General features: G+C 49.5%; 1 protein-coding gene across 4 annotated transcripts; it reads right to left on the bottom strand.

Moving 5' to 3' along the window:
• Positions 1–1,496: 1,496 nt before the first annotated feature.
• LOC148223262 (nucleolar pre-ribosomal-associated protein 1-like) lies at positions 1,497–6,848 on the bottom strand. Of its 4 annotated transcripts, XM_088168510.1 has the most exons (7): positions 6,436–6,812; positions 4,431–4,537; positions 4,221–4,337; positions 3,444–3,582; positions 2,543–2,736; positions 2,210–2,314; positions 1,497–1,846 (listed from the first exon to the last, which is right to left on the bottom strand). In XM_088168510.1, exons 2-5 carry the CDS (start codon positions 4,434–4,436, stop codon positions 2,603–2,605), a joined length of 396 nt encoding a protein of 131 aa, XP_088024636.1. In that variant the 5' UTR covers positions 4,437–4,537; positions 6,436–6,812; the 3' UTR covers positions 1,497–1,846; positions 2,210–2,314; positions 2,543–2,602. The 4 variants fall into 4 exon arrangements, 3 of the variants coding, with proteins under 3 accessions (XP_088024636.1, XP_088024635.1, XP_088024634.1); XR_015804950.1 differs by lacking the exon at positions 4,431–4,537 and having other exon boundaries at positions 6,436–6,848; XM_088168509.1 differs by lacking the exon at positions 6,436–6,812 and having other exon boundaries at positions 4,431–5,055.
• Between the last annotated feature and the right edge of the window lie 4,271 nt (positions 6,849–11,119).

Here is an 11,119-nt window from a genome sequence, read left to right as displayed (position 1 = left end):
CCCTGGCATGCTGGATGGGCAGCACAAGAGGGAGGGATTAAAAATGAACAGGGACAGTGTCCTGGTTTTGGGCAAATTTGGGGGAAAACCTCCAGAAGGAGCCCCCAGACAGCAAACCCCACGACTCCTCCCCCCCACCCCACCGGGTTCGGGAAGACTTTCCTCGGAGAAGAGTGGGAGAAAAAAACCTCTTTATTTAACAAGCAAGACACTCCCCAGCACAGGGAAAAAAGACAACACCAGCTGACAAAAAACTCTTTCACCGTTCTGAAGGGATGACGAGTTCAGTCTCTCTGGCGAGTGGTCGCCCAGTTATCAGTCTCTGGCGCTTGGGAATGGCTGCTGCAGGTGACAGAGTGTAGACTCCCGGTGTTTCTTGGGGTTTCCCAGGTCCCCGTCCGGAACAGGTTCAGATGGTATCCAGGAGAGGGAGGGGACGGGGTGGAAGAGAAAACAGTCCAGGGAAAAAGTTGGACTGCCTAGCTGAACTAACTAATAAGAAAAAAGCAAGGGCAAAGCGAAGGAAAGAAAAAGAGGCAGAAGCGAGCAAGCAGGCAAGCAAGCAAGCAGGCAAGCAAGCAAACCGAGCTAAAACCTCTCCTAAACATAGACCATGGGGGAGGTGAGCCGGCTGATAACAAGACAAAACAAAGCTTCACTCTCAGAGTCAGTCCTGGAAGCACAGGACATAATACCAAACATAATCAGGACACATGATTGGAGATAGAAACACCATAACATCACCCTAGGACAGACAGTGACCGGGACACAAGGATCCCACGGGAAACAACGGCACAGGGAGCACCACAGAGGCACAGAGAAGGACGGAGAAAAGACAGAGAGTGCCAAACACACAGCAAGGACTGAGGGGTACCATGACAAAGAGGGAACCCAGGAGCCAGAGAGGAAGCGAGCACAGCCCGTGCGGGGCGGGCAAAGACGGGCAAGGAGCAGCACAGGCACGGAGACAGAGAGGCACGGCCAGCAGGACAGAGGCTCACCAGGAGAGGGGCACAGGAAGGGAGGAGCACCGGGCAGCGCTCCTTTAGGACAAGAATATTCACACACACAAGCAATTCCCTCATTTGCACCTCATTCTTATTTCACACACCGCCCCCCCCCCCCCCCCCCCCCCCAATAAAAAATTCAGCTCATAGCACAGGCAGCTCTGGCTTTTCCCTGCACAGTATTTCTACCAGGGACCTGGGCACAGCACGCGGTCGCGAGTCACCTGAATCAATCCTGATTTAACATTTCAAAGCTTCTCCTTCTGGCACTGCACCTTCTCAGACCCGGGCTGCCATGTTCCACTCCCCTCATGGCCAAATTCAAGAACAACTGTTGCCATTCTGCAGAGAATTCCCAATATGACTCACATGTTATCAGTGGGCAGAAAACTCTTTGGGCTTCAGTTCCACCTCTCACCTGTTCCACGTGGAGGGAGGACAGGCATTTGTCACACATCACAGCAGCAGTGATGGATCAAGGCTTGCTTTTTTTTTTTTTTTTTTTTTTTGATTGAATAAAAGGGTAAGAAAAAACAAACCAGGTCTCATACAAATGTCTTGAAACACCATTAAAGCTTTTTAAACCCAAGGAGACCATCGTGATTCCTGACTTCAGTCTTCTATTCATACTGGTTTTGGCATCATGAAATCAATCAGAGTCTTTAAAGAAATACTAAATCATCATGACTAAACCCCGGGCTCCTGGTCATTTGCACTTACAGCCCCTTGTAGGAAGCTCTCCAGCCTTTTTTTCCCATCCTACGTTGGACAGAGGATGGCTGTGAACCGCACGCCTCCGCACAAACAGTCCTGCCGGTTCCTCAAAAAGTTTAAAATGCCTGTGATAAAAATGATAGAAAGTAATACTGCCTCTCAGACTGTTCAAGAAATGGGAAGTTGGACTTTCAATGTCCCACTGAGAGATGCCAAATAAAAGCTTCCCCATGAGCTCGCACAGAGTAGTAACATTTCTTGGACGAAACTAAACTAAGATTTTTTTTTGACCAAACAAGATAGGTCTGTATGAGAACAGCTCAGGAGGCTTTCAGGGCTCGCAGTGATGCTGGCAGAGCACAGAACGTTAAAGATGAAGTCTTAACTCCCTGAATTAATGCCCTGTGGTAGCCAAAACTTTTTGCAAAGACACATAAGACTTGCTTCTCCTTGTTTCCGAGTTCCCAAGCCATCCTGTAATTCGTCACCTGCACTAGTGCAGACCAATCTGCCGTGGGCAAGGAACAGATCCGGCTCCTGAGCTCCAAGCCACGTGTCCCCGATGGAAACCCAAGTCAGGAATACAAAAACACCTGTGGAAGAAAGACGAGAGAAAAATCAGAAGACACAGATATTCTTCTATTTCCACACAGAAATACTGAGCCAAGCTGTTTACCTCTGGGACTCTGTTTTCAAACAGCTCCCCAACTCTGTTCCTAGATGGAAAACGTGGAGTGGCTTTGCCCATGCAAAGCCAATGAGCCTCCTCACAAGAAGGAACAAACCAGTTTCCTGCTAAATCAGACACCTGGAAATCTCACCTGTCACATGCTGTCATGGACCAGCAAGAGGGATCAGCATCCAGGCCCACGTGGACTTGTTCATTCCTGGCTTCTAATGCAGCAGGGACAACAGCACTGAAGGGAAATGATCACGTCTTCATTTAAAGAGAACCCAACTTCTTCATCAAAGCCATCACTGTCCTCGATCAGGACATCCACCATATCCAGGACATCTAATAAGTGAAGAAAAACATCAAAGCAAGAATCCAGACTAACAGGAAAAACAACAGACGTAGAATGCAACACTCCAGGAATACAAGGCATCTTTTTAATTCTTTTTAATAAAAAAAAAAAAAAATTAAAAAAAAGTATGAAAGCCACATTTGTCACACAATACAACGTTAAGTGCAACCCCTAAATTACAGCTGAACCTTCACTCTGCCTTTCAATGCTGCTGTCCAGCACGGAGCAGCTGTGGCTGCTCCTGGATCCCTGGATGTGTCCAAAGCCAGGCTGGACACTGGGGCTTGGAGCAGCCCGGGCTACTGAAAGGTGTCCCTGTTCATGGCAGGGCTGGAACTGGATGAGATTTAAGGAGCCTTGCCGGCCAAACCACTCTGGGATTCCATGACTCTGTCAACAGTCCCAGGCAGAAGGGCTAGATTTCCATTTGAGTTCAAAAACGCTGCTGCAAGAGCATGAAGAGAGATTTCAAATACCGTTCAAGTGGCACAACCACGGCAGAAATTACTTTCAGAGGTAAAGCGGCAACTTGGCAATTCCACTTCGACTTCTGATACCAAGAACACGTGGAGAGCTGAATCCTGGAGGGCCCTTACTTAACAGGATTGCCAGAGTTATCCATCCCCAGTTTGCTGATTAGGGCTAGAAAGTGTATCCCCAAGTCATGGAGTTGGGATGTTGACAGGTTACCACATACCATCAATGTGAGAGACGGGGATGCTGATGTTATCAGAGTCCTGTTTAAACAGAGCCACCTGGAGCGTGCTGGCTGCCTGAACCAGGTCTGCTGCCTTGTCAGTGTAGGGACAGGGGTTGGCCACCAGCTTCAGCAGGATCTGTCAGCAAAGGTGGGGAGAAAGGTAAGTGCACCTGCTGGCTGGCAAGTGCAGGGGAACCACACGGTACTGAGAACGACCACGTGCTGAAAGCTGGGCAGCTTTTATGAGGACAACTTCCATAGCACTTCTGCAGGATTCTGTCTACAGTTCCTGCTCTACAGGCCACACTGATGGAAAAACAAAAACCCACCACAACTTGGCACCTAGATTGCGACCACACACCGAGTACCTGGGCAGACCACAGTGGAGGCAAAGCACTGGGCATTCAACATCCTGAAGAGTAAACAGCAAGTGTCACCTTTCCTTGTCAAGGACCACCATCTACTGAGCTCTGATAATGTTGGCACCTAAAGAGGAGATCAAAGCTACCCACACCTACACCACTCTACCCTTACACCGACAATGCTGTAATAACAGCTGATCTTTTTGGATTTCATTTTCCTACAAATCATTTGGCTGCCCTCCCACTGAACACAAGAAGGATGCCACCTCCGTATAAAGAATCCCAAACAAGGCTTTTCTCAGAATTCATTCGCTGGTCTTTGACAGGTTTCTCAACAATAGCAACAAGACCTCCAGTTTCCACTAACACTATTCTTTGCATTTTTTTATCCAGCTGATTTGAACACCGTTACCTTTTCCAAAAACTGAATCACTGCTTCCTTCTGGTCTTCTTTTGTATTATCCAAGTGCTCCAGCCAAATTGAAAGCTCCTTCCACGTGTCCTCAAACGCTCCACTGTCACGTAAAACCTGTCCAGGAAACAAAGGAGGAGGTGTGTAAATAAACCTCAAAACACCTAAAATACAAAACCCCGAGGGATGCAGATCTTTTTCTATAGTTACCTTCATGCTTCCTTCTTTTAGGAACGAAAAGAAGAGCAGGTTGATGAGGAGTCGTATCTGCCGCTCTCCTCACCCTCAGTTCAAGAGGCTCACTAGGGGGACTTCAGCTGCATAGTGGACAATAAAAATCCTACTTCTGTAATTTCTGGAAAGCAGGTTATACTGCTTTCAGAGGGCCGTACAGCTTTCTATCATTACAGGCAGTTAAAAAAAAAAGAAAAAAGCACCTTCAAAATAGCCTGTAGGGGAGTTTTAGAAAACTACCGATGAAACAGAGGAAAATCATTGCTAAATTAAACCTGAATCAGGCTACTTGTACTTAAAGCAATCAGGCAGAGGGATGAACAGTCACATAAATGAGCAGTGGGCTGTGACCACAGCAAGGTCCAGAGAGAAGTGCAAGTTGCTGGGGGTGGTGAGGAAGACCAACAAGTCCCACACCCTAGAGACAGGCTTTGACGTGCCTAGAAACTTCCCCCCGCTTTCCTGCTCTCCAAATTCAGGCCCTGACTGCGAGCACCCAAACTCGGTGACCCCGAGCTCCAGCTCTACAAGCAAGAAAGGAGGAGGGAGAAGAGGAAGGAATCCGAGTGACACCAGGGTTCAGCTCCCTCCCCCTAAGGCCCAGCAAGAGAGGAAACCTTGCCCAGCTTCCCGACCCTGGCACCTACGTTGGACGACTGCAATTACACAGGATGAATCTGTGCCTTTGCTCCTCTCCACACATCAAATACAAGGAAGCCATCACAACTCATTTGTTCTACAGTTACTCCGTGTACAACACCAGCAGCTCTAAAAACAACTGCTGCTCACATCAATCTGACAGGGGAATTCATTTAAAGCAAGAAAACATGAAGGAAAAAGGATTCATTATAATATAAGCGACTATTTTTGGCAGGGTCTGGAAACAGAAATGCACCTGCAGCTCTCACAAAACCAGGCAGGAACAGAATGTGAAATCCAAAAACGAGCCTTCAGTTACATGGCACTGTGCAGAAAAGTAAGTCCTTACCATCTATTCTTAGCAGCCTTTCTGCTGACGGAACTGCCCCAACTTCCCTGTTCCTGCTTTCCCTTCAGAGAAAATGCAAAGGACTGAAGTGGAAAGTGGACACAGGAACAAGTCAAGCAGTCCATGTTCCCACCTGGCAAAAGAATCCAAAACCATCAGAAAAACGGCACATTTTGAGCAGCTTTCGGTTGAGACATTCATTGCTGGGAGACCAAGTGAACCTGCCTTTAATCCCTTGCAAGGATCAAGGGCCACTAAACCCGAATTCAGTCACTGTAACTGGATTTTTTTCTTGGCAGGACAGTCTGGTTGCATTTATTCCTTATTCCTAGGGGTAAATCTCTACCCCTACTTAGGTAACTAAAGGATGTCCTCTTTGAATAAGGTGCTAAAAACAGCGGCCTCTGGTGTCTGGTGGACTTCGAGCTGACCAGCTTTTTCTCAAAAGTCAAATAACTAATTTAAATATGCAGAGGGAGATGCTAATTTTCAAGACAAAAAGTACTCCTTGCATCAAAGCTGGTATCAGACAATAACAGAGAGGACTACTCTGCAGGGCCAGAGGAAACCGGAGAAGACTTATGAAAGGCTAGAGTGCTGAAGTACAGATTAAAGAAACGCTGATAAAAAGTAAAAATCCAAAGCAATATCTTCTTGATCAATGTCAAGACCTTTGCAGGCACCAACTGCACTGATTTATTACAGTATCAGAATTCATTCAGCCTCGGGGGGGTGCGTAAACACGACAGACATTTTCTTTGCTCTTTCATCAACTGCTGCAGTGAAGTCCGTTCACAGCATTGATTTCTGTCAAATATTTCGTTACTAGCCGGTTATCTGACAGCAAATTTCAACAAGAGTCACAGGAAAGGAGACTGGTGACCACACAATCCTGCAGCAAAGGTAACTGCTTCAAGAAAAAATCGTACAATCCTGAAATTTCAGGCCAGTGGGATAGAGCGAATATCCTGATATTTCAATTCCAAAGCTTACCTTAATGGTCTCGGGCTCCGGGGCTTGGAGGGGGGGTCGGTTCGGAAGGGCCGCCTCCGGAGGAGGGGATCCCGGGGGGAGTCAGGGGCCCGGGGAGGGGGGCGAGGCGGAGGGAGAGGAAAAAGAGGAAGATGAGGAGGAGGAAGAAGGGGGAGAGGGTTTGAGAGGAGGGGAAGCCCAAATCCGTGCTGTGTGCGGAGCTCCGACAGCACGCTGCAGCCCGCAGCTCAGTGTGAGCACGGGGCAGAGGAGGCGATTTCTGGGCATTCAATCACCCTGAGGCGGGCCCGGCACCGCCCCTGCAGCACCGTCCCCAGCACAGCTCGGTACCGCTCCGGGATCACCCGGCCCCGCCCCCGGTGCCGCCTGGGACCACTGGGGACCGCCCCTAAAGCACCGCCCCGGCCCCGCCCGGTCCCGTCCCCGGGACCTCCGTGCCCCGCCTCGCCAAGCCCCGGCTCCGCCCCGAGCCTGCCCGGGCTGCGCCGGGACCATCGCTGGCGGCCCCGCCCCTCTTCCCCGGGCCGAAGCGGGCTGAAGGAGATGTCCGCACGATTGGAAACGCCGCCGAAAATCGCACCCGTGGGATCGGTGTCGGCGTCGTGCGCAGGCATCCCACTAGAGCGAGCGGGCTCCTTGCTGTGCCACCCTCCTTTTGCAGCCAGAGTTAGAAGGTCGGGGAGCGACACCCGAGCCGCCATCTTGGGAGAGGCACGCGCGCAGTACCGCGCTCTGCCCACAGGGTGGCGCTTGGGAGACAGGCAAGGGATGGAATCAAGGAGTGTCCCAATCCTTGAGGAAATCCCCCTGAATGAACGCCCCAAAAAACCCCGACCAGAACTGAGAAACCTCCTGCCTCTGTATGAGTGCAAAGGGTGTGCAAGGAGTGTGCAAATAGTGTGCATTAGCAATCGATCGGCAGGCATTGGCAATCGACCGCCGATCTAATCGATCGGCAGGCATTAGCAATCGATCGCCGATCTAATCGATCGGCAGGCATTGGCAATCGATCGCCGAGCTAATCGATCGGCAGGCATTGGCAATCGATCGCCGAGCTAATCGATCGGCAGGCACGATCAATCGATCGCCGATCGAATCGATCGGCAGGCATTGGCAATCGATCGCCGATCTAATCGATCGGCAGGCATTGGCAATCGATCGCCGATCTAATCGATCGGCAGGCATTAGCAATCGATCGCCGATCGAATCGATCGGCAGGCGCGATCAATCGATCGCCGATCGAATCGATCGGCAGGCATTAGCAATCGAGCGCCGATCGAATCGATCGGCAGGCGCGATCAATCGATCGCCGATCGAATCGATCGGCAGGCATTAGCAATCGAGCGCCGATCTAATCGATCGGCAGGCGCGATCAATCGATCGCCGATCTAATCGATCGGCAGGCATTAGCAATCGATCGCCGATCTAATCGATCGGCAGGCATTAGCAATCGATCGCCGATCTAATCGATCGGCAGGCGCGATCAATCGATCGCCGATCTAATCGATCGGCAGGCGCGATCAATCGATCGCCGATCGAATCGATCGGCAGGCATTAGCAATCGATCGCCGATCTAATCGATCGGCAGGCGCGATCAATCGATCGCCGATCGAATCGATCGGCAGCCATTAGCAATCGAGCGCCGATCGAATCGATCGGCAGGCGCGATCAATCGATCGCCGATCTAATCGATCGGCAGGCATTAGCAATCGATCGCCGATCTAATCGATCGGCAGGCGCGATCAATCGATCGCCGATCGAATCGATCGGCAGGCATTAGCAATCGAGCGCCGATCGAATCGATCGGCAGGCGCGATCAATCGATCGCCGATCTAATCGATCGGCAGGCATTAGCAATCGATCGCCGATCTAATCGATCGGCAGGCGCGATCAATCGATCGCCGATCTAATCGATCGGCAGCCATTAGCAATCGATCGCCGATCGAATCGATCGGCAGGCGCGATCAATCGATCGCCGATCTAATCGATCGGCAGGCGCGATCAATCGATCGCCGATCTAATCGATCGGCAGGCATTAGCAATCGATCGCCGATATAATCGATCGGCAGGCATTAGCAATCGATCGCCGATATAATCGATCGGCAGGCGCGATCAATCGATCGCCGATCTAATCGATCGGCAGGCATTAGCAATCGATCGCCGATCGAATCGATCGGCAGGCGCGATCAATCGATCGCCGATCTAATCGATCGGCAGGCATTAGCAATCGATCGCCGATCTAATCGATCGGCAGGCGCGATCAATCGATCGCCGATCTAATCGATCGGCAGGCATTAGCAATCGATCGCCGATCGAATCGATCGGCAGGCGCGATCAATCGATCGCCGATCTAATCGATCGGCAGGCATTAGCAATCGATCGCCGATCTAATCGATCGGCAGGCATTAGCAATCGATCGCCGATATAATCGATCGGCAGGCGCGATCAATCGATCGCCGATCTAATCGATCGGCAGGCGCGATCAATCGATCGCCGATCTAATCGATCGGCAGGCGCGATCAATCGATCGCCGATCGAATCGATCGGCAGGCATTAGCAATCGATCGCCGATCTAATCGATCGGCAGGCGCGATCAATCGATCGCCGATCGAATCGATCGGCAGGCATTAGCAATCGAGCGCCGATCGAATCGATCGGCAGGCGCGATCAATCGATCGCCGATCTAATCGATCGGCAGGCATTAGCAATCGATCGCCGATCTAATCGATCGGCAGGCGCGATCAATCGATCGCCGATCGAATCGATCGGCAGGCATTAGCAATCGAGCGCCGATCTAATCGATCGGCAGGCGCGATCAATCGATCGCCGATCTAATCGATCGGCAGGCATTAGCAATCGATCGCCGATCGAATCGATCGGCAGGCGCGATCAATCGATCGCCGATCTAATCCATAGGCACGCATTAGCTATCGATCGCCGATCTGATTTTTCCCGCCATTTTTCATGGATTTTTTCCCCCATTTCTTACTGATTTTTCCCCAATTTTTCATGCATTTTTTCCCGCAATTTTCGTGGATTTTTTCCCATATTTTCCCCATTTCTCACTGATTTTTTTCCCACATTTCTCAATGATTTGTTTCCCCAATTTATCAAAGATTTTTTTTCCCCATTTCACCATGATGTTTCCCCCATTTCTCACTGATTTTTTCCCCCATTTCTCACTGATTTTTTTCCCCCCATTTTTCCATGGATATTTCCCGATTTTCCCCCCCATTGCTCACTGATTTTTGCCCCCATTTCTCTCGGAATTTTCCCCCCATTTTCCATGCATTTTTCCCCCATTTATCACTGATATTTGCCCCCATTTCTCTCTGAATTTTTCCTTCCATTTTTCATGCATTTTTCCGCCCATTAATCACTGATTTTCTCCCCATATATCACTGATTTTTTTCCCCATTTCTCAATTATTTTTTCCCCCACTTTTCCCCGTTTCTCACTGATTTATTCCCCCATTTTTCATGGATTTTTTTTCCCCCATTTCTCACTGTTTTTTTTCCCCATTTTTCAAAGATTCCCCCCCCATTTTTCACTGATTTTTCTCCATTTCTCACTGATTTTCCCACCATTTTTCATGTGGTTTTTTTCCATTTCTCACTGATGTTTTACCCCATTCTTATTACCATTCTCATAGCTCTATTTTATATTTATACATATTCTTATATTTGCATTATTTCTGTTATACACTAGATTTTTCATAGATATTTGCTACTTATATTTCATTATATTTTACATGTATACCAATCTATTTCTATTCTTTATATTTTATTTTTATATTAGCTATAAAAACCGTGCCTCTACCCAAATAAAAAGCATTTAAACATTCCTTTTAGACTATATTTAGGTATTTTTTATGGTTCTGTTTTTCATGCATTCTACACCCACCCCTCCCTGTCAATGTTCTGGCACCCAGCATGACCCCCCCCCCCCCCCCCCCATGCCCGACTCACCTGCTCCTCCAGCGCAGCCCGGCTCCCTTTCCCAGGGACCTTGGGGTGCCCCAAACCACGTCGGAGCCCCCAGTCTCCACACCCTCCCCCTCCGTAGGGAACGGGAATGGGATGGGGAGCACACAGGACAAGAAAGGAACACAAAAGACACACTGGACAGAGAGAAGAAAAGGGCTGGAAGCTGGATATGAGGATGAAAGTGGAGCAGCAACAAACCTCAGGACTCTTGACTAGAGAGTGTGGCTGCTGAACGTCTCAAAAAAAACCCCCAGCTCCAACACAACATGCTGTGCTCACGGCTCGGCCTGGGACTCATCAGTGAACATCTCTCTCTTGCCAGGGCCATAAAGCCCCCGAGAAAACACGAGGTGAGGTTGATGTGCTCCGGCTTTGCTCCTGCTCAGCCCTAACCCCCAGCCCCTGCTGCCAGTGAGCACCCTGATCTCTGAACCTCTTCTCAGCTTGTTTGTACGCTTCCAAATTCCTTCCTCTTTCTTCAAGCTTCATCTGTTTCCTGGCATTGGGAGAATGACAAGTGTTTAGCACAGCGCAATGAATACAACAGTCTCATTTTCAGAAGACACAACTGAACGAGAACCGACAGCAGCACTGCTTCGAGACAATCTGGGCACACGTTTCCCTTCCAGCAATCTGAGTGTTCTTTTGTGTCACGCCTGAAATCCTGAAAATGGTTTTTTGAGAAAAATTATCCATAA

Source organism: Sturnus vulgaris, chromosome 7 (genome assembly GCF_052056855.1).
Source record: "Sturnus vulgaris isolate bStuVul1 chromosome 7, bStuVul1.hap1, whole genome shotgun sequence".
Classification (NCBI taxonomy): domain Eukaryota; kingdom Metazoa; phylum Chordata; class Aves; order Passeriformes; family Sturnidae; genus Sturnus; species Sturnus vulgaris.
The sequence above is the reverse complement of the archived record's forward strand: the minus strand, read 5'-3'. Positions and strand labels throughout refer to the sequence as shown.